The 23,391-nt window shown below is 53.0% G+C and overlaps 15 protein-coding genes across 15 annotated transcripts; 7 read left to right on the forward strand and 8 right to left on the reverse strand.

The window, feature by feature from the left end:
- Position 1: 1 nt before the first annotated feature.
- On the forward strand, positions 2-1,933 carry KL911_002606 (uncharacterized protein; the record flags this gene model as incomplete). The annotated part of the gene is made up of 1 exon (XM_043197694.1): positions 2-1,933. The coding sequence occupies one exon, from the start codon at positions 2-4 to the stop codon at positions 1,931-1,933; it is 1,932 nt and encodes a 643-aa protein (XP_043054886.1).
- A 46-nt stretch (positions 1,934-1,979) lies between these two features.
- Positions 1,980-3,887, forward strand: KL911_002607 (uncharacterized protein; the record flags this gene model as incomplete). Its single annotated transcript, XM_043197695.1, has 1 exon — positions 1,980-3,887. The coding sequence occupies one exon, from the start codon at positions 1,980-1,982 to the stop codon at positions 3,885-3,887; it is 1,908 nt and encodes a 635-aa protein (XP_043054887.1).
- A 433-nt stretch (positions 3,888-4,320) lies between these two features.
- KL911_002608 (uncharacterized protein) lies at positions 4,321-5,184 on the reverse strand (the record flags this gene model as incomplete). Its single annotated transcript, XM_043197696.1, has 1 exon — positions 4,321-5,184. The coding sequence occupies one exon, from the start codon at positions 5,182-5,184 to the stop codon at positions 4,321-4,323; it is 864 nt and encodes a 287-aa protein (XP_043054888.1).
- Positions 5,185-5,718: 534 nt separating this feature from the next.
- KL911_002609 (uncharacterized protein) lies at positions 5,719-8,232 on the forward strand (the record flags this gene model as incomplete). Its single annotated transcript, XM_043197697.1, has 1 exon — positions 5,719-8,232. The coding sequence occupies one exon, from the start codon at positions 5,719-5,721 to the stop codon at positions 8,230-8,232; it is 2,514 nt and encodes an 837-aa protein (XP_043054889.1).
- A 167-nt stretch (positions 8,233-8,399) lies between these two features.
- On the forward strand, positions 8,400-8,903 carry KL911_002610 (uncharacterized protein; the record flags this gene model as incomplete). The annotated part of the gene is made up of 1 exon (XM_043197699.1): positions 8,400-8,903. One exon carries the CDS (start codon positions 8,400-8,402, stop codon positions 8,901-8,903), a length of 504 nt encoding a protein of 167 aa, XP_043054890.1.
- A 20-nt stretch (positions 8,904-8,923) lies between these two features.
- KL911_002611 (uncharacterized protein) lies at positions 8,924-10,270 on the reverse strand (the record flags this gene model as incomplete). The annotated part of the gene is made up of 1 exon (XM_043197700.1): positions 8,924-10,270. One exon carries the CDS (start codon positions 10,268-10,270, stop codon positions 8,924-8,926), a length of 1,347 nt encoding a protein of 448 aa, XP_043054891.1.
- Positions 10,271-10,562: 292 nt separating this feature from the next.
- KL911_002612 (uncharacterized protein) lies at positions 10,563-13,388 on the reverse strand (the record flags this gene model as incomplete). Its single annotated transcript, XM_043197701.1, has 1 exon — positions 10,563-13,388. One exon carries the CDS (start codon positions 13,386-13,388, stop codon positions 10,563-10,565), a length of 2,826 nt encoding a protein of 941 aa, XP_043054892.1.
- A 101-nt stretch (positions 13,389-13,489) lies between these two features.
- Positions 13,490-14,692, reverse strand: KL911_002613 (uncharacterized protein; the record flags this gene model as incomplete). Its single annotated transcript, XM_043197702.1, has 1 exon — positions 13,490-14,692. The coding sequence occupies one exon, from the start codon at positions 14,690-14,692 to the stop codon at positions 13,490-13,492; it is 1,203 nt and encodes a 400-aa protein (XP_043054893.1).
- Positions 14,693-14,884: 192 nt separating this feature from the next.
- KL911_002614 (uncharacterized protein) lies at positions 14,885-16,202 on the reverse strand (the record flags this gene model as incomplete). The annotated part of the gene is made up of 2 exons (XM_043197703.1): positions 14,885-16,100; positions 16,180-16,202. 2 exons carry the CDS (start codon positions 16,200-16,202, stop codon positions 14,885-14,887), a joined length of 1,239 nt encoding a protein of 412 aa, XP_043054894.1.
- Positions 16,203-16,234: 32 nt separating this feature from the next.
- Positions 16,235-17,262, forward strand: KL911_002615 (uncharacterized protein; the record flags this gene model as incomplete). Its single annotated transcript, XM_043197704.1, has 2 exons — positions 16,235-16,428; positions 16,617-17,262. The coding sequence occupies 2 exons, from the start codon at positions 16,235-16,237 to the stop codon at positions 17,260-17,262; spliced, it is 840 nt and encodes a 279-aa protein (XP_043054895.1).
- A 20-nt stretch (positions 17,263-17,282) lies between these two features.
- On the reverse strand, positions 17,283-18,174 carry KL911_002616 (uncharacterized protein; the record flags this gene model as incomplete). Its single annotated transcript, XM_043197705.1, has 2 exons — positions 17,283-17,310; positions 17,372-18,174. 2 exons carry the CDS (start codon positions 18,172-18,174, stop codon positions 17,283-17,285), a joined length of 831 nt encoding a protein of 276 aa, XP_043054896.1.
- An 88-nt stretch (positions 18,175-18,262) lies between these two features.
- Positions 18,263-19,186, reverse strand: KL911_002617 (uncharacterized protein; the record flags this gene model as incomplete). The annotated part of the gene is made up of 2 exons (XM_043197706.1): positions 18,263-18,976; positions 19,175-19,186. The coding sequence occupies 2 exons, from the start codon at positions 19,184-19,186 to the stop codon at positions 18,263-18,265; spliced, it is 726 nt and encodes a 241-aa protein (XP_043054897.1).
- A 133-nt stretch (positions 19,187-19,319) lies between these two features.
- KL911_002618 (uncharacterized protein) lies at positions 19,320-19,922 on the reverse strand (the record flags this gene model as incomplete). Its single annotated transcript, XM_043197707.1, has 1 exon — positions 19,320-19,922. One exon carries the CDS (start codon positions 19,920-19,922, stop codon positions 19,320-19,322), a length of 603 nt encoding a protein of 200 aa, XP_043054898.1.
- Positions 19,923-19,966: 44 nt separating this feature from the next.
- On the forward strand, positions 19,967-20,509 carry KL911_002619 (uncharacterized protein; the record flags this gene model as incomplete). Its single annotated transcript, XM_043197708.1, has 1 exon — positions 19,967-20,509. One exon carries the CDS (start codon positions 19,967-19,969, stop codon positions 20,507-20,509), a length of 543 nt encoding a protein of 180 aa, XP_043054899.1.
- Positions 20,510-20,615: 106 nt separating this feature from the next.
- On the forward strand, positions 20,616-23,114 carry KL911_002620 (uncharacterized protein; the record flags this gene model as incomplete). The annotated part of the gene is made up of 1 exon (XM_043197710.1): positions 20,616-23,114. The coding sequence occupies one exon, from the start codon at positions 20,616-20,618 to the stop codon at positions 23,112-23,114; it is 2,499 nt and encodes an 832-aa protein (XP_043054900.1).
- Between the last annotated feature and the right edge of the window lie 277 nt (positions 23,115-23,391).

Raw genomic sequence — 23,391 nt, forward strand, 5'->3', positions numbered from 1 at the left:
CATGGGCTCCTTTGTTCGCCGTCTGCGACGGCGCGCGTTTTTCCGCGTGGCGGCGGCCGTCTTTCTGGCCGCTGTGGCCCTGGCGCTGTTGCCCCGGCGACGTCGCCGCGGGCTCAGCTACTACGAGCTCCAGCTTCAGTCTTCCAGCCTGAGCCGGCCGTTTGCCGGGCTGCGTGCCGGCGAGGCGGGTCTGGACGCACTTCTGGAGTACGAGCACAGCCTCAGCGAGCTGCGCAACTCGCAGGGGCCGCAGCCGGTGCGTTTTGTGCCCGTCGCCAAGACAGACAGCGAGCTGAAGCGCAACACGCAGTTCCAGAAATATTTCAAGGACATTTGGGCCACGATTCTCGCCAACAAGCCCAGGGTGGGGTTTGAGCTGGCGCCGAGCATGGCCGGCTCGGGCATGCCGCTCGACGTGCTGGTCAGGCGCGAGTCCGGTGCGTATAAGGCGGTCAATATCGCCATGCACGACACCGCCGGCACGCCGCTGCTCAGCGAGGAGTACCTGCTGAACTGTCTCAAGGTGCCGCCCGAAATGGTGGCCGACCTGGCTGCGTCGCACAAAAATGTGGTGCGCGACCTGCCCGCGGCGTATCCAGAGGGCCTCTACGAGGGCGCAGGCATTGTGTTTATTGGCGGCGGCAAGTTCTCGTGGCTGTCGCTGCTCGGGATCCAGAACTTGCGCGCAACGGGCTCAAAGCTGCCCGTCGAGCTCATCTTCCCGACGGAAGCCGAGTACGAGGAAATGCTCTGCGAAAAAGTGCTGCCCGACCTCGACGCCAGGTGCGTGCTGCTCACAGAGCGCGTTCCCGAGCTCCGCAAACACAAATACACAATCAGAGGCTACCAGTACAAAAGCCTGGCGCTGCTGGTGTCCTCTTTTGAGCGGGTGCTGTTTCTCGACTCGGATAACGTGCCGGTGGCCAACCCGGACGCGATTTTTGTGTCGGAGCCGTTCACGTCGCACGGGATGGTCACGTGGCCCGACTTCTGGCGCCGCGTCACACACCCCACGTACTACAAGCTCGTTGACCGCGAGCTCAGCGACGAACAGGTGCGCAACAACATCGACGACGTCACGCCAAACAAATATTATGCACGTGACCCGAGTCACGCGTTCTCGAGCATGCCGCTGCACGACCGCGCCGGCGCGCTGCCGGACCCGTCGAGCGAGTCCGGCCAGATCGCTGTGGACAAGCGCACGCACATCCGGGCGCTGCTGCTGGCGCTGTACTACAACTACTACGGCCCGCAGCAGTACTACCCGCTGTTCTCGCAGGGCGGCGCTGGCGAGGGCGACAAGGAGACCTTTGTGGCTGCCGCGCAGCATTTTGGGCTGCCCTTCTACCATGTGCGCAAGGCCGTCGATGTGATTGGCTACTGGCAACTCCAGCCAGAGGAGCACTACACGGGAGTGGGCATGATTCAGTACGATCCGGTGGTGGACTACAAATTGGTAGCAGCGTACAAAGACTGGTTTTCAGCTCGCGAAAGGGAGCACGAGCGACGCCAGGCGTCGCTTGTGGGCCGCTGGCGCGACTGGTTGTCCGGAGATGTGGTGTACGACCCTGCTCGAACGTTCACGGGCTGGTTCAACAAGACTAACAGCCGGCCGATGTTTGTGCACTCGAACTTCCCGAAACTCGACCCGGTCAGTCTGCGCAAGGACGACTTTCTGTTTGTGACGAGCGGGAGTGCGCGCAAGCGGGTCCGCATGTACAGCGACCAGTCCGGGCTGGACTTTGACTTCGAGCTGCGCCAATGGCAGTTCATCAAGAAATACTTCTGCGACAGGGCCATCGATCTCAATTATCTGCGCGTTGCCGGCGTGACGTCGCTGGACTACTGCGACTTCATTGAGCAGGAACTGGAGTTTCTCGAAAGTACCCAGCACCTGGTGAATGTCCGCAACGCTACCACTAGCGAAAAATAATTAAATAATTTTTTTAAAACATGCTAAATTATAGATTCCCGGCCGAATGAGCGGAGACCAGAGTACACGGGAATCGCTCCAGGAGGACGAATTTGTCGACTCCGTTTTCCGGTCGCTGACGGAGCGCACCATGGAGGAGCCGGCTCCGCTCGAACGCATGACCTCCCAGATACAACAATACTACGACAGCCTGCTCAACAACGCCGACTGGAACGTGGCAAACCTGCAAGTGCGGCCGGGGCAGCCGACGTTTTTGATCTGGTTCGTGTTTTCGTCGTACTTCCCGCTGATTTGCGGCTGTATCGGCCCGCTGTCGAACCTGCTTTCGGTAGCATCCGTGATTTGCAAGTGGAAACAGGACAAGGTCACGGGCAAGCCGGCGGGCGCCGACGAGAGCTGGTGCTACACGGTGAACTCGATCTCGATGGTGTGCGGGGTGGTGGCGAATATTTGTCTCTTGCTGAACTACCGAAGAAAAATGAGCTACCGCTATGCTCAAATAGTTTCCGTGACCGGCTGGTTTGTGGCCAGCATGATGCTGATGCTCCTGGTAGCCATCTACCATGTGGAGTTTCTGCGCCACGAGCACTATATCAGGTATTCTTATTCTTACGGGTTCTGGTTTGCGGTGTTCACGGTGGTCCTTCATTTTGCCAACTTTCTGCTGCTCAGTCTCAACACCCTCGGCGTGCTGCTGAAGAAGTACCCGCCGGATTTCAACATTGATGGCGTGCAGAACACGCTCATCTTGCAGAGCATGTTCTTCGTGTCCTGGATAATGTGGGGGGCCGGCATGTTCACAGCTCTGCTGCACGTGTCGTACGGCGAGGCCCTGTACTTTTCGATAACGACGATTCTCACCATCGGGCTCGGCGACTTTGTTCCGCAATACAGCGGCGCACAAACACTCACTCTGCTCTGGTGTATCGTGGGGCTGGTGGTGTTCGGGCTCATAATCTCGACCATTAGGGAACTGGTCATGTTCTCGTCTGCCTCTACGTTCTACTGGCACCGTTTGCAGAGGTTCCGCGGCGACGAGCTGAAAAATGCACCGTCAAATCTGTCGAACCAGGAAAGTTTCAACCGCATGAAAAAGGCCAGCAGAAAAGCAATGTGGCATGAACACATCTTCAGCGCGCTAACAATCCTCAGCGCGTGGCTGTTGTTCTGGCTCCTGGGGGCTTTGCTGTTCTCCGTCTACGAAGGCTGGACGTACCATCTCAGCTGCTACTTTGCGTTCTTGTGTTTTGTCACGATCGGGTATGGTGTTCCGGCCCCCACCACGAGTGGCGGCCGTTCATTTTTCTGTGTGTGGGCAATTTTGGCGATCCCGGTTATGACCATCCTGGTTATGAACATGAGTGATTTCATTTTCAGCTCGCTCGAGACAATACAGAACCTTAATATTCTGCGCAAGAGAAGCTCCTCCCATTCAGACGACTCGGACTCCGAGGAGGTGATCCTCCACCACCTGCTAGACCCGAAAAAAGCGTCTAATCTCGACATTGTCACCACTAAGGAGTACCTGTCTGCCTCCTCAATCGCGACCGAGCTGGCTAATTATAATAACCCCAGTTATCAACAGCCCGACCACTGCCACCTAGCTGCGCTGCGCAAAGAACCAAATACTGCCTCGCAAGAGTCACTTAAACCTCGTCTCCTCAAGCAAAATGATCCGCTCCTATCCAAAATGAGCCAACTACAACAAATAATCATCGAACTGCGCAAATCCACCCTTTTGACCAACATAAAGCCCGGCTTCAAGTATTCGTTCCAGGAATGGAACAAGTTTCTGTCTCTGACCGACCTCGACACGAGCTCCGAGTTCTGGCTGGGCGAAAAGTCGCCGTTCGGGTTCCCCAACGACGAGCCGCTCTATTTCACATACCATTTTCTCCATGCCCTCGACCGCAAATTGCACGAGCTGGCGTTGCAATATGACCAAATGAACTAATACCTCGCATCCGCCGATATGTATACTTACCAAATACTGAGATTAATAGAATGATTAAATGAGAATACTGGATTAATGATAAAAGGTGCTATTTGTTAGTGAAATTGAGATCAGTACATGTACCTAGGGATAAATTGCGATCTGATTAATACAATGGGCCCAATGGAATAACTACCATGTGAGAGTCAAGGGAGAATCAAAGGGTAAACCAATGGAACAAGGCGTTCTGCGAGTTAGTAGAGGCATGCCCAGCGTATGCTAAAGTATTAGATTATAAAGTATATGTTGCCCGCATGAAATTAATGCGATCGCGCGTTCTAGCAAAGATGACGTGAAACAGACGGTCGTGTCTGCAATGACGGATTAAAACAGCAATGGGGTTGGATATGCAAAGATGCGGGTGCGACGGCGAACAGGAATATGCAAAGGTCGATTATCTCTTGCGGCGGGTCTTGCTCGTGCTACGTTTTCTCGCGTCGCCGTTTTTGTTCTGGTGCATTCTGCCAACGTGGATCTTCATGTGGTCGGACCTGGTGAACTTGCGGTGGCAGAACTCACAGACGTACCGTTCGAGATGAAGATGGACACAGTTGATGTGACGCGACAGGAGCGCGCGGTTTTTGAACTGCTTGCCGCAGTTCTCCACCTCGCACACAAGCTTGCCGCCTGGCTGGATGAGCGGGCGATGCGGCAGCTTGACAGGGATCTTGAGCGTGATTTTAGACTTCGAATGGAGTGCCAACTCCGAGTCGTCGTCGCTGGCGTCCAGGTACTCTGCTTTGGCCTCCACAGTTGAAGCGTCCATGGCAGGCGAGCCGCGGTAGGAGATGGGTGTCTCCGGCGTGGACTCCGTGAGAAAGTCGTCCGGAAAAGCAGAGTAAGACGTGTCGAACCGGCCAAGACCAACTGGTGAAGAAGGCAATAGGTGAGGATAGACAGACTGATAGATGGACGCGAGCGAGAAGTTGTTGGCGTGGCTGGAGCCACTGAGATCGACTTTCGACGGGTCGATGGTGAGCTCCGGCATGTCTTCGTCGTCCGGAGCGCATTTCTGCTGCGATGTTTCAGGGGTGTTTGACAACCTTGAACACTCGAAATCGATATCGACGTCGTATTCGACGTCGGAGTAGTTGAGGTCGTCGTACTGGATTTCGTGCAAGAAGTCGCCCGCATTGAAATCGATCTCCTTCAATTCCGACACGAGCGACTCTTTTCTTTGTTCAACGATTTCTAGGTCTGAGTACCCGAAAGCGGATACTAGCTCCATCAAAGGAGTGGGAGTGTCTCTAGAATCCATGCCCTATGCTCTTCTTACCGCGTGGAATGCCTTAAATTCCAGTCGGGTGTGTCCATGAAAACAACAAGAAGCTGTGTTTTGTGACCGGATCGGGCATTTGCCATGCTTTATATAATTTTCTTATCAGCTTTGTCAGGCTACACGCATCGCCAGAAGTGCTTGCGGCGTGGTGGCGCAGTAAGTGACACATTATCGCTTCTCGCGGCCCGTTACCCGGTCGTCGCGCAAGGGCACACTTTGTTTGACCTTCCCGAAACATGCAGTCCACTTTTCCTAACCGGGTAACTACAGCTGCGACCTCGCCACAGGTCCAGCGCAGCCCCCCATCCACACAACATCACACGTGGTCCACAAGCGGCCTCTGCCTGCTCAAGCAGCACACTAACGTACGCACCGCCTGCCCGCCACCCCGCCCAATTAGCATTTCTTTCGTCCTGCCCGTCTCCGCTCCCCACCAGCCTCATCCGGCACAGCCACAGACCCTCTAAAAGAGCAACCACGCAAATTTCATCTCTTCCAGATAACCTTTGTTCAATGCTGTCGTACCAGGACAGTGCCCCCTCCATTACGAGTAAATCCACTCGCCAGAGTGTGTACCAGACCAACGGACGGCCACTCAGCGAGGAGGCCATCTACAGGGCCAAGTTGAAGTACGGAATCTACAACAACCCGGCCAAGGTCAACCTTGGCGTCGACCCTTCCGCTTCAGACACCGCCGCGCTGCTGGCCTCCTCTTCAGATCTGTCTGTGCATCCTTACAAGAGAGAATTGTCCGCAGAGGCCGCCACTGCCGCCCTGATTGCCAAGACGGACTCTGCGCCTAGGGCCTGGAAGCGCAACACCTTTGCACCGGAAGCAGAATACGCCGCCATCAGTGCCAAGTCCCAGAAGTACCCGTTCTTCGAGGAGGACGAGGACGGCGGCGACGCGGAGCTGTCGCAGGACGCGGCCTCGTCTGTGCTGCGCAAGTCCGCGTCGGCCACCGCCAAATCGGCCCTCCAGGACGTGTACGACTTTGACGACGTGCGCTCCGGCCGCACCACCATGAGCAACCTGCATGCCTCGTCGACCCCGGGCACCACCGTGCGCGGCGCGTACGAGGCCAGCAAGGTGATCAACATCGGCCGCATCCTCAACCGGGCCACCGACTCGGCCACCAAGAGCATGAACTCCAGGATCAACCCGGACCAGGACTTCCGTTCCGGCCTCACCACGGCCAACGCCTACACGAGCGCAAACGGCGCGGTCGATATATCCAAGATCACGTTCTCGGCCAAGGAGAGCGCGCTCAAGAGCATGTCCTCCAGGCTCAACCCGAACAGGGACGGGCTGTACGGCATTCCTACGGCGAGCGACAACCTGAACAACGAGGAGTTTGCGTCGGTCGGCGCTCTGGCGTCGCTCAATTTCGACCCGCGGCTGGACTATGCGGCGGCGGAGCGCGCGACGCTGGCGCGCAACTCGCTCATCGACAACCGCGTGCTCATCAAGGCCATCAGCAACGCCAATGCCATGCTCGACCAGATCGACAACAAGGCTGTGCAGGACAATATATTTGGCAACCGGGAGTGGAACGTGAAGGCCCTGCAAGTTGCGCAGGCGAACTTCGAGAAGCGCAAGAACCAGACGAGCGGCAAGATTGATGTTGGCGGCGGGCTTTGGATGAGCATTGACGAGATAAACCGCCTGGCGTCGTCGGTGGTGACTCCGATTTTGTCCGATCTGAACGACAAGGTGGAGCAGCAGCGTATGACGAACTTGGCTGCGCAGCAGCGCAAAGCCGAGCTGAAGCAGGCGCAGGCGGAGTTCTTCGCTGCTCAGAAACAGGCCAAGCTCGAGGCTAAGCAGAGACGCGAGGCCGGCAAGGTCTCACGTCGCCAGAAGCTGCAGGAAGATAAGGACACGCTAAGAGAGCAGCAGGCGCAGATGAAGGCCGAGCAGCAGGCCGCTCTCGAGGCCAAGCAGCAGGAGTTCCGCGAGCAGATCGAGCAGGAGGAGAAGAGCAAGCAGGAACTCGACGCCGAGCGGAACGACAAGCTGACCGGGCTCCAGAAGGTGAAGGACGGCAAAGACGCCGAGAGACAGGCCGAGCTGGATGCGATCCTCGCCGAGAAGGACGAGGAGCTAGCTCCGCTCGTGGCAGAGTGCGAGAAGGAGACTACTGCGTGGAACGAGCTTAAGGCGAAGCGCGAAGAGGCCGAGGCGTATTTGGCGGAGCACCGGGACCGCTATGAGATTGCTAGTGCGAAATTGGAGTCGACATTCAAAAAATTGGAGAAAATCACCGCCAAGATCGCCGAGGCTGAGGCTGCGGTTGCAGCCGCGTCGAGCGAGTCTAACAAAGTGACCTCCGAGAGCGACCAGGTGCACGAGCAGGCCGAGAAGGAGTACGAGCAGAAGATGCGGGAGCACGAGGAGTATGTGGCGGCGAGATCCAAGCTTACGCAACAGAAGGAGGAGCTTGAGGGGCAGAGAAAGGGCCTTGTTGCCGAGTTGAAGGACCTCAAGGCGGCTAACAAGCAGCAGGAGAAGAAAATAAACTCGATTTTGCCCGAGCATCTGCAGAGAGACATCAGCAGTGACATTTCCGACGAGGAGACGATCGACCATTCGAAGTTCAAGCTCGACGACGCGTCGATCCCTGAACCGCCGCCCGTGAAGGTGGAGGAGCCAAAGAAAGAACCAGTCGACTACGGATTTACCGAGGATGACGAGCCAAAGCTGGTGAAGCGGACGGAGCAGCAGCCAGAGCAGCAGCCAGAGCAGCCAGAGGAGCCGGAGGAGCCAGTGGCAGACGTGGCTACCAGCGAGCCAGCTGCGGTCGAGAAGCTTGCGGCTGTGGAGGAGAAGCCAGCTAAGAAGAAGAAGGAGGGTCTGGGAAAACGGTTCCTCAAGTTCATGACCCAGGAGCCACCGAAGCCAAGGAAGAAGGTGAAGGCTTCTCGTAAGGCAGCTCCACAGGCAAAGGAGACCAAGAAAGAGCCATCAGAGGAGGCGGCAGATGCATTCTCGAACTTCTCTCAAGGCTCAGAGGTTGCTGAGAAATAAGACTGTTCATTTCCTGTGCATTTGTATTAGTATTACGTAGGTGAGACACCTCTGAGGGATACTTTTTTTTCTATTTTTTTTTTTTTTTGAGACCAGCCACTGCACTTAATTATTTCCAAAGGGGTAACCAAAAAATTGTCCTGATAAAAGTTTAGGGCATTGTTCCAATGGCCAGATTAAATAAGCACAAGCCGGTGTCGACAACGCCAAAGACACCCAAGTTGGGCTCCAGCACGAGCTTCAAGAATTCGCCAGCCAGTATCAAAAAAACACCGTCAAAAAGCTCCGACACGCCAAAGGTCAAGGCAGGCTCGACTCTCAGCTCTGGGCTCGCGAGAAACCAGCCGGGCGACCCGACAGATATCAAAGCGCAGAAAAAACGATTCAAGCCCGGAACTGTGGCCTTGCGCGAGATCAGAAGGTTCCAGAAGTCCACAGAGCTGCTTATCAGGAAACTCCCCTTTGCCAGACTCGTCAGGGAAATCGTCCAGGACGAGTTCGGAACAAGCACCTACAGATGGCAATCGGTCGCAGTGCTGGCGTTGCAAGAGGCCGTCGAGGCGTATCTTGTGCATCTGTTCGAGGATACCAACCTGTGCGCACTCCACGCGAAGCGAGTCACCATCATGCAGAAAGACATCCATCTTGCCAGGAGATTGCGCGGGGATTGAGTCCTATTAGTGTATGTATACTACAACCTGTTGTGCCAAATACCAATCGGGCCCTTTTCCATGTAGTCCTCGCGCAGGAAGGAGCCCCCGACGGCGTGCGAGTTGAACACCTGCTTCGCGAGTATCTGTGCGCCCAGAAACGAGCAGTCCTCGAACCCGGTCTTCTTCCACTCGGCAAAGTAGTCCGGCCGGCTCAGCAGCTTGACGTGTTTCGGCACCTGGATCAGGTTCAGGTCCTGGATCATGTTATTCGTATCGCGGAACGCTCCGCCCTGAGCAGACGTCGCGCCCTGTCCAACCACAAAGTTGCGGTACAGATGCACCACAAGCGCCTCCTTGAACCCGCTGATCTTCGTCGTCTGGCCCACCAGGATCAAGTTGTCGTAGCACTCCTGCGCTCTTTTGAGATCTGTAATTTTCGACAGTGTGCGATGGATAGCCGCTCCAATGCTCTCGATCAGGTCCGTGCAGCCCTGAAACCGCTCCTTGCCCACGCTCACAACATTGCCCTCGCTGTCCACGAACGTGTTCGTTTCCAGCTCGCTGTTTGGCTTCGACTCTGCCGCCGCCTTGCCGCTCTTGCGCTTCTCCTTCTCCTTCTCGGCCAGAATCTCCCTGGTGGGCTTGTCGCTCGTCACGATCGCTGCGACGTCGAGCACGCCGTCGTCCTCCTCTTTTTTCTCCACCAGCTGCTCTGCGCCGAAAAACGAGTTTTTGGCGTCCTCCTCACTCAAAACCTCAAAAATCGCTGACCGCTTCAGCATTTCCACCTGATCGCTCGTCAGGTCCGGCAGGATTTTGGCCAATCTATCGTTTATACTCTTTCCGCCCTTGTCAATGATTTTTATCCCCGGAATGTACACCTGGTAGTCCAGGATCGGCGTGATCTCAGTCTTTTCGTAGCCAACGTCAACAACACAAGCGTTGGCCAAAGACCCGTACGCGAACATCGAGCACAGCGACGCAGGCACTATGGAGAAGGCCCCGAACTTCAGCGTCTCAAAAACGTACTTGGTGATCATTTCGATCGCGTCGTTCGACCATCTGTTGGAGGTCTGCACCACGGTAAAGGCGATGCTGTTGAGGAGCAAAACCGGATGGTCTTTGAGAATTGAGCGAGCAATACACTTGAACAGGAAATTCAGTCCGTGGACGTCGACGATTTCGCCCTTCACAATGGGGTACACAGCGAGTGCCTCGTCCTGAGGCTTGATGGTGTAGTACGCCGTGTCCTGTGCATTTTTGTACACTTTCGTGGGGATGCTGTATGCGGGAGGACTAAGCACGTCCTCAATCCCAAATCGCACGAGCGTGTTCTGCGAGCCCGGCTGGACCACCAGGAAATTATCCTCTCTGAACGAAGGCATAAAACAATATTTATTTTATTTTCGTTTTTGGAAAATGCCTACTCGACTTTTTGTTCTCCCCAAGATTACCCGGCTATTCAGCACTATATAAACGGCCCGTCCCCGAAAAATATTTTCTCATACTTACCTTGGGAAATCACAGGAGATCATGAAGTCCTTGTGATCGGGCCTGTCCAGTGTGCTTTGCACGTACCTGCTGCTGGCAGGCTCGCCAGCTCTTCCCTTTGGAGGAGTGTGGGTCTCATAATTTTTGATTTACACTTACAAAGTTCCAGCTTGCTGAATTTTGTATCTAGGTCGGCTTGACCACCGCGTTGTTGACATGTTTCATGAACGTTTGTAAGCTCACGTCGTCCGTGAGGATCACGGCGCCGCTGTCGGTCTGTCCGTTCGCCAGAATGTGCAGATCGTCGCCGTTTTTGTACGACGTGGTTGGGTTCAGCTTCGACATCAAAAACCGCGCCTGCGACCCGCCTTCCTCGGTGTCGATAAATCGCGGCAGTGGGAACCGGTCGACAAGGATGTCCGCGGCTTCCACACGCGGCTGGTTCAAAAACTCCTTGAAGTATTCGTAGTCCGGCAGGTCCTGGTACCCCTGTCTTCTCCACTCTGCTATTTGGGAGCCATGGAAAATTAGTAGGTGGAAAAACGTGTCCAGGAGCAGGATTCTGTCTGGTCTGATCGAGAGCGAGTCCAGCAGCACCGGCTCTGGCTCCTTTTCGATCTCAAACGACGTCAACGTGGGCTGAATCATAATGAGCGAGTTCATGCACTCCTCGGTCAGGAAGCAGTGTCGGTAGAACGCCGTTTCGTCCGGCGACGAGTTGAAGATCTGGATGAAATTGGATCGTCTCAGGTGGTACATGAACTGCGGAAAGAGGTTTAAATTCTGAGACAGCACCAGCGACCGCGGATCGCCCATTTTGTAGCTTCCAAACTTGGAACACAGGTCCACCAATATCTTGTCGCACCACCGAATAGCGTCCGTTGAGTTGTCTTTCAGCACCTTATAGAGCGCCTGACGGGCGACCAGGACGGCTGCGGCCTCCTGGTCGAAGAAGTCAATCAGACTCTGCCCCGGTTGCAGACTTGGCCGGTGACTGGTGGTCACGTGCAGTCTGCGCGTGCCGTCCGAATGCTGGTAGCTGGTGATGAATTGTATGATTCCGAACGGCTGGCTCGCCTCAACGACAGGCTCGAAATACACGCCGTACGTCGAGTGCACAGAAACCCCGCCCAGCTTCCACGTGTCGGTGCCCCCTACGCCGACCTCCTTGTCCGCAACAAACGGCGTCCTGTGCTTGAGCGCGATCACGTGACCGACGATGCCGCTGAGCTTGAGGTTGCTTGTGGTTTTGATCTCGAGCGTGGCGTTGAGGCCGAACTCGAGCGCGCCCGCGGGCGTACGATTGAAAAACCGTTGCAGAGACTGCTTGAAAATGGCGGTCGAGAAACCGTCGCTCTGGATCACCGTGCCGCCCGTTCCGTGCATGAGACATTCCATCTCGGCGAGTCCGACCTGGTCGTAGGAGCCAACGAATATGTCCACTGTGTGGCCAGCCTTGGATGCAATGGCCGCCAGTTCTTCGTAGAATTTTGCCGCTTTTTTGTATTGCTTCAGCATGGCCGGATCTTTTTGCAAATCGCTGTGTGATCTGATTGGGTTTTTCAGAGCGGTGTCCACGATTTTGCCCGGACCATATGTGCAGGGGCCTCCGGTAAACAGCATCAGACGGGCGCCGGACTTGGCGAACGTGGACGAAAGCAGGTTGGTGGCTACGTTCAGCGCAGCTCCCGTAGCACGCTCGTTCCGGTGGTATTTCTCGACAGGAAACGAGTCTGGGGCGAGCGACTCGATTAGAGTAGTGAGCTGGAACTCGCACATAGCCAGCTGCTGGATGAATCTGCTCGCAGGGTTGAGCGGCATTTCAGGCTGGTTCTGGACGGGTCTTCTGTGTGCCTTGAGGTCTCCAGAAAGCACGCCCAGAGTTTTCTCTATCTGGTCCGCGTTGTAGGATTTCAGCCCGTTGAAACAGTAGCTCGAGCAGGAGTCCTGGTGGCCGATCTCGTGGACGTTGACGTTTTTGCCAAACGTGATAAAGCCCACCAGGGCATCTGGGGGAATCAGGTTCAGTGCCACCAGCAGGCTTTCCTTCAGGGCAGCGAGGTTTTCCGGTTCCTGGCACAGATCCACCACAAAGAGGAACACGTAGGGCTGCTGCGTGGCCAGCGGCGGCAATATGTACTCGTAATTGACGGCCTCAGGACGAGCTTCGAATGGCAGATCGGTGAGCTCGTGGGCAAACTGGTTGCGCAGCCGACACAGCGAGCACGTCCACGTTCTGCTCTGCAGGTCAGGCTGGCAGTACGGGTTCAGCAGGGCGCGGCACGCGCGACAGGAGATGGGGGGCCCGTTTAACAAGAGCGGACTCTCCATGGGTCTGAGCGGCTGGTACAGACAGGAGAACGGCACAACGTAGTTTTTGGCATCACTCTTCGACTGCGGCAGCGCGTTCCACGCAAACCGCAGCCCCGTCACGTCTTCGTACGCTTCAAAAGACATGCAACTCGGGGACAACAACTGCCAGCTGTATTGGCGTATGTTTTTGAAAAAAAAAGATCGGTCTGGGGAGTAAATAAATATTGGAAATAAATCAGCCTTATTTATGATCGAGCAGCTGGAGCACGAGTCGCTGGCAGAGCTGGTGGCGGACATTTTGGAACGTGAGTGGCCGCCGGGGGAGATCTGTGTGGTCGACCTCGCTCCAGATCTGGCCCAGCCGGCCCGTCTGCCACGGCTGAGCGTCGCACAGCTCAAAACATACTCGCGGGTCAGATACGTGTGCGTGCAGCTGTTTAGACTGCACACGGTGGCTGCGCTTTTGGCCCGCTTGCAGTTCGAACCGTGCACAAGCGTTGTTCTGCATGGGCTCTGGGAGCAGCTTTCTGTGGTGTACTCAGAGATCCTTACCACGCCGGAGCCGTCGTACGTCTCTGAGTTCAGCGAATACAAAGTGTCGATTGTTGTTCTTGTGCTATACAAACTGCAGGTGTTGAGTGAGAAAAAACGGGTGTTTCTTAGCGATGGCGCCGCAGTTGTGCAGCGGCTGGGCGCCATTTTCGTCTCAAAAAACGACACGCTCGACGACGTGAAGAGGTTCCGGGAGCACAACCTCGTGTCTGTTGAGCAACTGGCTAGTCAATTTGGAATGAAGTTCTCTAGAAAGGCGACGGCTGGATCTGGTACTGGCTCTGCTGCGGGCTGAACCCGAACGTGGTCGGATTCGGCGACGGCAGCGGCTGGCTGTTTTTCGCGTCTCTCAGCAGCTGGTGGTACAGCTCGACGCTCGCGTCCACGTTTTTCTGCATACTTTGCAGCTCCAGCACTTTGAGCTTGTACAGATCCAATATCTGGCGCAGCGTCTCCCTCGTCTGCGTGAGCTGGTCCAATTTGCCCGGGATCTGGTCCCTAATCAGTATGCTTTCGAACTCCTGGCTGGAGATCGGCTGCGAAGCCAGCCGCGTCTTGAGATCGATCAGTTTCGACAGCAGCACCTCCACGTTGAACGAGTTGTCCAGCAGGGTGACCAGCTCGGCCAGCTCGCGCTCGGTGGCCTGCGGCACCTTCTCGACGTAGTTCACAGGCACAATGCCCAGGTTCCCGTTCAGACAGCCCCGAATCCAGTCGTCGTTGACCTTCTCGACAACGACGATGATGTCGTCTTTCCTGAACGACAGCGTGTCTTCGTCGTTCGATTGCAGATCGTACAGAGCACGCACTTTTTCTGGGGCCGGAACCGGCGCAGGCGCGGGAGCTGGCGCGTACTCTGGCGCGCCAGCAGGCACATCCGGCGTCTGCCCGGCCACGGACGCGCTCTCGGGCTCGCCGAACGGCGGGCCCGTCTCTCTCAGCGACATCTCGATCGCCTTTCTGAGCTCCTCGTCCTCGTCGCCACCAGCGGGCTTTGGAGTGCCGTCGACCTCAGACACCGCCTGCTGGCACAGATACAGGTACTTCTTCTGCAGCTCCTTGAAACTGTCCTCCATCGCACGCAGCGACTCGTCGCCCTTGAAGCTCTTGCTCAGCTTGTAGATCTCCTTGATGACAGCGTACTTGATGGAATTGTGCATTTTCGGATCGTTCACCAGCTTGACAAGGTAGTTGTTGACGAAGGACCGCTTGGCGATCTGGCCGCGCATCATGGCGCCGCAGTTCTCGGCCAAAAAGTCCAGCAGCGACACACTGCGCAGAATTACGTTGGCGTTGTTGGATTCGAGCTTGGTCTTGATGATGTCGACCGACTCCTCGATGTTGGCATCGGCGTCGCTCTTGACGATGTCGACGACGTCCAGCAGCAGCGCGAAATCGTCCTCGGTCAGCTCGGCCGACGTGGCCTTGTCTATGCTCTCTCTCAAGGACATGCAATCAAGTAAATATAAAAAGCATCCACATCTCTGCACCGTAAGTACCCGCTTGCCGAGGCCCGCATCATTATCCACACCCGTGCACCGGCACGGGAAGCGCCGTCCGAGGCGTGCCGCGGACCCTTGTTCATGGCCGAGCCTGCAGACTTAGAGATAAGGCTGCGGCTGCAGATTTTTCTTAGGCGGATGTCAGATAAAGGCAGTCCGTATGGCTTTTTGCTTGTTTGGCCCGCAGCCTGCATTGTTTGTTGGCCGCATGTCATCTAGCGTGAAAAATTTTCTATATAAACGAACGTTATCTGCCTCCCCAATCAGCACAAAATGGCCCCAGACCCTGAGAAGAAGATCGACGAGTCGCTGAGCGACGAGCCTTTCGTCCAAGAGACCTCCGAGGTGGAGAAGACCAGACTCTCTGGCTTCTACGCCAACATCATGAGCATGTTCCATGGTGAAACAAGAGGTATCGAGATGATTCCCGTGGAGGAGAAAACCCAAAGCTCTCTTTGGACCTGCGCGTCCATGTGGCTCTCTGCCAACATGGTGATTGCCACCTTCAACATTGGCTGCCTGTCCTACGGTGTTTTTGGCCTTGACTTTGGTACCTCTGTTCTGGCCATTATTTTCTTCAATCTGTTGGGTGGCATTCCCGTAGCCTTCTTCTCCATCCACGGAGCCAAGTTTGGTCTCAGACAGATGGTGCTTTCGAGATACCTTGTTGGAGATATTGCGATGCGGATCTTCGCCTTCATCAACGTCGTTGCCTGTGTTGGCTGGGGTGCCGTGAACATCATGTCCTCTGCCCAGCTGCTCAACATCGTCAACAACCACGCTCTGCCAGCGTGGGCCGGGTGTCTGATCATTGTCGTCCTCACCATTCTCGTCAGCTTCTTCGGCTACAACGTCATCCACGCTTACGAGAAGTGGTCCTGGATCCCTAACATGGTCGCTTTCATCGCCATCATCGCCAGATTGTCCATCGACAACGTCTTCGTCGCGGGCATTCCCAACGACGACGGAACTTTCACCACGTGGGGCTCGGGCGAAACTTTTGCCGGCGATGTTCTCTCTTTCGGAGGCACCATTTTCGGTTTCGCTGCCGGATGGACCACCTACGCCGCCGACTACACCGTCTACATGAAGCCAAACTCCAACCCATCCAAAGTCTTCTTTTCTGTGCTCGGCGGTCTGTGTTTTCCTCTGATTTTCACCATGATTCTGGGTGCTGCTGCCATCACCGGTATCAAGACCAACCAGACCTACGCCGACTATTACAGCGAGTACTCTGTTGGCGGGCTGGTGTACGCCATTCTCGTTGAGCACTCGCTCCACAAGTTTGGAGAATTCTTGTGCGTGCTGCTCGCTCTCTCGACCGTTTGCAACAACCTGCCAAACATGTACTCCATCGCTCTGGGCGCCCAGGCTTTCTGGTCGCCTTTGGCCAAGGTGCCAAGAGTCGTTTGGACCGTTGTTGGAAACTTCCTTACCCTTGCCATTTGTATCCCGGCATACTACCACTTCGAGTCTGTTGTTGAGAACTTCATGAATATCATCGGATACTACCTGGCTATCTACGACGCCATCTCGCTTTCCGAGCACTTCTTCTACCTGAAGGGCTTCAGCGGCTACAACCTCGACATCTACAACAACAAGAAGTTTCTGAACCCAGGATACGCGGGCGCGTTCGCTTTCTGCTGCGGTGCTGCGGGTACTGCAATTGGTATGGACCAGACGTGGTATGCCGGTGTCGTTGGAAGAAAAATTGGAGAGTTTGGCGCGGAGATTGGATTCGAGCTCGCCTTCGGCTTCTCCTTTATTGCCTACAACGTCACCAGACCTCTAGAGAGGAAATACTTCGGCCGCTAGTTTCGCTCTGAAATAATTTAATTAGCCCGAGTGAATATATTTAATTTTTTATTTTTAGTATGCCTCCAGAAGATCTTGCTGCCGACGGCAAAACGGGGCAGACCCCGTATAACCAGGAGATGAATGTCATCAACACAGATAACTATGGGGCTCTGTATCGTCTGGTGGACGATTTGGCGGAAGTGCTAAACGAGAACGCCAAGCTAAAACAGGATATTTGGGCACAGACAGATCAGATCTCTGCGTCACTTAATGCTAATTACCAGGGCCTGATTCCGGCAGAGGACGAAAGCAGATTTAAGTACCGCAATCTGAAGCCCATTGACGACACGCAGCTGTATGCGCCTTCGCCAAAAACCAGGCGTATCCAGGAACTGAGACTAGAGAATCAGCAACTGGCAGACCTTCTGACAAATAGGAAAAGATACAACCAGGAACTGCGCGATGCCGTTGACGACTCAGAGGAAGATCTCCTCAAGATTCTGGAGGTGCTGTCTCAAAAATGCGTCGAAATGAACAAACAACAGCTCGAAGACCAAAAACGCTACAGCGAACAAATACTCATCAAGAAGCAGCAGATGCACGCCAAATTTCTCCAACTTGCAGACATGGACGAAAAATTCAAACAGCTATATTCTCTATTCCACCAATTGCGCTCCTATTTAGACGAGAACGTCGACCTACAGATTGCTCCCCGATCCTAGTCATGCGCCTGTCACATCGCTTACAAAATACGACTTCCCAGCAGCAGGCTTGCTCATCATACTGGCGACGTTGGCGAAATCGTCGCTTGCCTGCAATTCGTCCTCCCACACCATCGGAACAGCACCGCTTTTGACCAGAGCGTCGCGCGAGGTTTGCCATGAAAAGCGCACCATGGAGTTCCAGCCAAACACGGGATGCACGTTCGAGTTGAGCCATTGCGACGTGCGTGGGTCGGAGGGGTACCCGGACCCCCAGTCTGTTCCGTCGGCCAGATGGTATAAACTGCAGTCTCTGGTCACTTTGGCCACAATGGACGCGGTCGACACGATAGGGAACAAACTGTCGGCCTTTTTGGTCACCGTCACTTTGACACCAGGGAATCTGCTGCTTAGTTTGCGCTGGTACGAGTCTGGAGGCCCAACAGTGTCCACGTAAACTTCTTTCAAATTGACTTGCTGGTCTAGAACCCCCTGAATCAGCTTGATCGTCGCCTCGTGCGCTTGCTCGTTGAGGTTAATATTGCCAATTAGCCTTGGCTTGAGCATTTCGCTCGAAATGTCTCGCGCGGTCATTGTGGTGGTGGCCCATCCCACGTTCTGACACAGGTCTCCGTCTGGCTCGATGATGGATTTCATCAGCTGGTCTCTTCGTTCCACTGTGAGGGTCTTGGAGTCTGCAAATCCATACACAGACTTAAGATCACTGGTATATTCTTTCAAACAGTACGCGATTCCATAAACCATAGGTCCCAAAACAGGGCCTCTTCCCGCCTCGTCAACTCCCAAGATCACCGGCTCGTCGGGCGACTCGAGCACTTTCGTCGGCACAGGCGACTGATATGTATGGGTTGCGTTGCTTACTGGAAGCGGAACCGACGGAAGTCGGAGATTTTCAAAGAGACTGGTCTCCATACGCGTCGGAGAAAAAAAAAAATTGGCCAAAATATTTATTAGCACTCCAGATCGATCCTTCTATTATGCCATCTTCTTACTATACTGTTCATGCCGCTATATTGGTCATAGGTTCCTCCTCGTACTCGATCTCAATGCGAGGCCTCTTTCTCTTTTTCTGAGGCTCGTCCCGATCCTCATCCTCGTCCTCCGAATCGCTCGACGACGCGTCCGAGCCATCTTGCAACCATTTCTGCAGATCCTCCATGTCGACCATCTCGTCCTCGTCGTCCTCGGCCTCGACGTATTCCACCTCTCCAACGTCCGATTCGTCCTCCTCGTCGGTCTCGAGCTCGATTTCGTCGTTCGAGTCGAAATCAGACTCTTCCTCCTCGTGCTCTTCAACCTTGCCTAGCACCTTCTTCCATATCTTGGAATCGACATTCAGAGGCTGGTCACCGTATGCACCGGACTTTAGACGTTCAAGCAATTCCTTCTCAATTGCCTTCTCGATACGTGCAGCAGCCAACGCCTTGCGCTCTCTCGTTTGTTCTCTTCGTTTCACTTTTGGCTTCACTCCAACATAGTGTCTCTCGTCCTCTCGAAGAGCCAATCTTCTTTCTGTGATAGCAACTTGCGTCAGCCGGGTGAGTCTCTGCTTGCATTTGTGTATAAGGAACTTGTTCCAGTAGAGTAAATGGTCATCCACTTGCTTCAATGCCTTTTTGTAGTCCTTGCTCAGCTTGATTCTTTCCCATAGGTACTTTGGTGTGTGCGCTCTCTCTGCAGTCTTAATGTATAAATACAGCTTCCCATCCACGTTCTTCACGGTTGCGTATCGCGCATTCGCGAGCGGGCATGATTGACGGTTGCACAAGCCGCTAACATTATATTCGTTTCTGCAAAAGTTCTGATCTTTGGTCGTTTTGATCTTGAATGCACAGAACTGCTGGTTGATAACCTGCCAAATGACCTATTAGGTTAGCTTCATGGCTTTAACGAGACAGCTCGCTATACTTACTTCGTCAGACATGTTTTTCTATGAGGCTCTTATCCTAGATAAAAAATTTTATATTTTTCTAAAAATTTTTTTTTCAGTATCAACCGTGCACCAGTAATCAAACGAAAAGAAGCCAATAGCACCTGCCAAATTTATAACCAACTGATCATTGCAATTTCTCCCGTAAACTCATAAACGTGTCATAATCCAGAGACTCCTTGATCCCTTCGTACCGAGTAAGCTCTATATCGGCCTCTTTCCAGCTGGTCTGATAGTAGCCGGCTTTCTGAACAAGGTGCTGCAACGTCTCCTCTTTCGTCCATCCTTGCTCTGGAGCAACCTCGGGCAAAAATGTAGCAGACTTTTTGCCATTGATCAAGATCCTGATTCCGTGTTTGCCCAATTCCCAGTCAAGAGCATCTTTTCCAGTCTCGAAGTTTTTGAGCAGCGTCACAGAGCACGAGAGCTTTGGCAATTCACGAAGAGTTATGGGCTCAAATCTTGGATCCTCTAAAGCAGCAATTAGGGCGTACTCGCGCACGCCAGCTGGCAGCGTTAGATCGCTAAAGTTTCCAATGCATCCACGCAGAACCTTATCTTTTCCCTGCTTTATGTTCCACGTAACAAATAAGGGGCACTTTTCGGTCACCACAGTTGAGTCGTTTTCCAGAGCAAGCTTCAACTTGGAGAACGGAATTGGGTCCGTGTTGTGCAACCTCGAGTATAAAGTCTCAAATGCGTAGGCAGTATAAGTTCTGACTGAACTCATAATAAATATCCGAGCCTAAATTATTTTGTCAGTTTTTTTCCATAATGTCCGCCATCTCAAAGACTCTGAAGACCACGCCTTCCAGCCAGGTTTTAAGCGTTGCTGCCGGCTGTTTCTGGGGTGTCGAGTATCTCTACAAGAAACATTTCAAAGACCAGATCATTGATACCAAGGTTGGTTACGCCAACGGAACTGCCTCAAACCCGGACTACAAGCTGGTTTGCACTGGCTCCACTAACCATGCAGAGACTTTACAAGTTTCCTTTGAGCCTTCCAAAGTGTCGTACAGGACTCTAGTGGACTTCTTCTTTGTGATGCACGATCCAACTACAGTTAACGCCCAGGGCCCAGATATCGGCACCCAGTACCGTTCTGCCATCTTCACTCATAGCGAAGAGCAAGAAAAAATAGCCAGGGAAGCTCTGGAATACGCGCAGAAAAAATGGTACCCCAATGACAAGATTGTGACAACCATCGAACCAATCAAAACGTTCTGGGACGCCGAAGAGTACCACCAGCAGTACTTGATCAAGAACCCGGAGCGCCACCTGTGCCCTACGCACTTCGTCAGAACGACTCCAAAATAAGGGTGAAAAAATACAGTTTCATCTGTACACCAGATATAGTGGAGCTACTGTAAAATGCGCTTAAAAGCGATAGGAAGTAGACAAAATAATTTAAGTGCAATCCGTAATGGTTGCGAAGAATGTGGCAATGAGCCTTCAGGAGCAGCAGAAAGCGCTCGAGGATGCCACGACCGTGATCCGTCAGCAGGTCGCGCTCATGAAAAAGTGTCTGGCCACCAAGAACAAGTTCATGGACGCCCTCAAGCATGCTTCGACATTTCTCAACGAGTTGCGGACTGGCGTGCTTTCTCCAAAGCAGTACTACGAACTGTACATCATGGTGTTTGATGGGCTGGAGATCCTGGCCGAGCATCTGAAAATTAACCATCCAAACAATCACCTGGCAGATTTGTACGAGTTGGTGCAATATGCTGGCAATATTATACCCAGGTTGTATTTGATGATTACCGTGGGAACAGTGTATATGTCGATCCCGGATGCTCCGCTAAGGGAGATAATGAAGGACATGATGGAGATGTGTCGTGGTGTGCAGCATCCAATTCGTGGCTTGTTTCTACGCTACTATCTTTCGCAGAGGACTAAGGATTTACTGCCTACCAAGTTTGTTTCCGACAAGGAGGAGTCCACTGGCGATCTCAACGACTCGATTCAGTTTATCATCACGAATTTTGTGGAAATGAACAAGCTCTGGGTGAGACTGCAACATCAGGGACATTCCTCTGAGCGCAATAAAAGAACGATGGAGCGCAAAGAGCTTCAGATTTTGGTGGGCTCGAACCTGGTGCGTCTGTCTCAATTGGAAAACATTGACAAGACGTACTACAAAGAACACATTTTGCCACTGCTTCTGGAGCAAATCATTCAATGCCGAGACGTTATTGCACAAGAGTATCTGTTGGATGTCATAATTCAGGTTTTTCCCGACGAATTCCATCTGGCCACTCTGGAGAATTTCTTCAACGCCACGCTGAGCTTGAATGATCAGGTAAGCCTGAAAACTATTCTCATCACTTTGATTGATAGGCTGATTGATTTCAAACAGCGGGAGTCCGACGGCGACTTCTTTGAGCAGTTCAAAGACTTAAATCTCACAGACATTTTTGATAAATTTATTGATTTCATCAATAAGCTGAATGAGCTTAAACCTGACCTGTCAAGTGAGGATTTCTGTGTGATACTAGAAGGAATTTGTCGTCTTTCCATTACATACTATCCTGAAAACTTTGACAACGTCAACTGCGTTTACAAATATGCTGCCGAAAAATTCAAGGAAGCGGGGACAAGCGAGACTTCGGCACAAAGCCATTGGAAGTCTCTTCTTCTTGTGCCAATGTCAGGATACTCTAGCATCAAGTCTATACTCAAACTCGATTCCAGTTATCTGGACTTTTTCGCATTGCAGAAGCCAGTGGTGAGAAAATCGGCCAGTCTCGATATCATTGACTGCTTGCTGGTAAATGATGTCAAGTTAACGACCGAGGAAGAGGTCAACAAGATTCTGGAAATTCTGAAGAACCTGGTCACCGCTGACGACGACCCGACTGCCAAAGATCTGGGTCTGACTCAAAATACAGCACAAAAACAGGCCATCTTTGGGCTGGACTCGTCACCGGATGAAGCACAAGACTCACTTGAAGTCACTCTCCAGCAAGAGAAGCTGGCCAAGTTCTTGCATTTGATCTATAACATTGATCCGTACAAGCACTTTGAGCTGCTCGGAGAGTCGAAGAAATACCTAAGTCTGGGGAAATCGAAAGTGAAGTACACTTATCCTACACTTGTGTTTATTGTTCTCAAACTTGTGAGAAAGCTTCATTTGTTGAAGAAGATCGAAACCAGAGAGGACAGAGCTAAAGTGTCTCACTTCTTCCAGTTCATAACGGGTATTATCAGCGAGATGAATGAGTTAAATATCAATCCGAGCCTGAGATTAAACCTCAATTTGGTGACCGCACAACTTGCGGATGAAGTGTCGCTGGTGGACATATCGTACGACTTCTTCATCGAATCCTTTGTGCTTTACGAACAGAGCCTTGTGGATTCACGTGCTCAGTACCAGAGTCTCATCACAATCATCAACAAATTGATGGAGTCCACTAGGATGATCGAGCTCAACATGGACAACTTCGACAAACTAATCACCAAGTGTGCTCTTTACGGATCCAAGCTGTTGAAGAAAACAGACCAATGCCGGGCCGTCTATCTTGCTTCACATCTTTGGTGGGTGACGCAGGAAGTGGACGAGTCTACAATATCGCACATTTCCTTGAAAAAGGACGAGAAAAGAGTTCTCGAGTGTCTCCAAAAAGCGCTTCGTGTGGCGGACAACATTCTGGACGCTAGGGCCTCCTTAGAGCTATTCATTGAGATCCTCAACCAGTCACTATACTACTTCATTCACGGTAACGACATGGTTACTGTGAAGTATCTCAACGGACTGATTGAACTGATTGATAGCAACTTCAAGACCGCAAGCAAGGAGCCTGCTACCGATAAGTCCAGCCTTGAGGCGACGTACAAGCACTTTGATCGCACGTTGAAGTACATGAACGAACAGCGGGCGATCGACGAGAGATTCAAGGAGATCCGGCTTTCCTTTGATTGACTTACCCGGTGCCGCACCAGGGCTACATAACGAAAGATCTAGAAGGAAAAAACCTAGCTATAAAAGAAAAAAAAATTCGTGAAATATTTTCTTGCAAAGTGTTTCTTCAGTAGAAGAGTTGCATCAAATGGTATGAGACTATCATGACTGCTTAGTGATGAAAACTGAGTTCTTCTTTCCCAATCCTATTGCGACGATGACGACAGGGTTTAGAAACGCTCCAGGGTTTGAATAAGGGCCGCTTTTGCAAGCGATTCATTTTTCTTTCCCGTTACTC

Source organism: Ogataea haglerorum, assembly GCF_019207285.1.
Source record: "Ogataea haglerorum isolate 81-453-3 chromosome Unknown 81-453-3_NODE_6_length_583072_cov_95.821986, whole genome shotgun sequence".
Lineage (NCBI taxonomy): Eukaryota > Fungi > Ascomycota > Pichiomycetes > Pichiales > Pichiaceae > Ogataea > Ogataea haglerorum.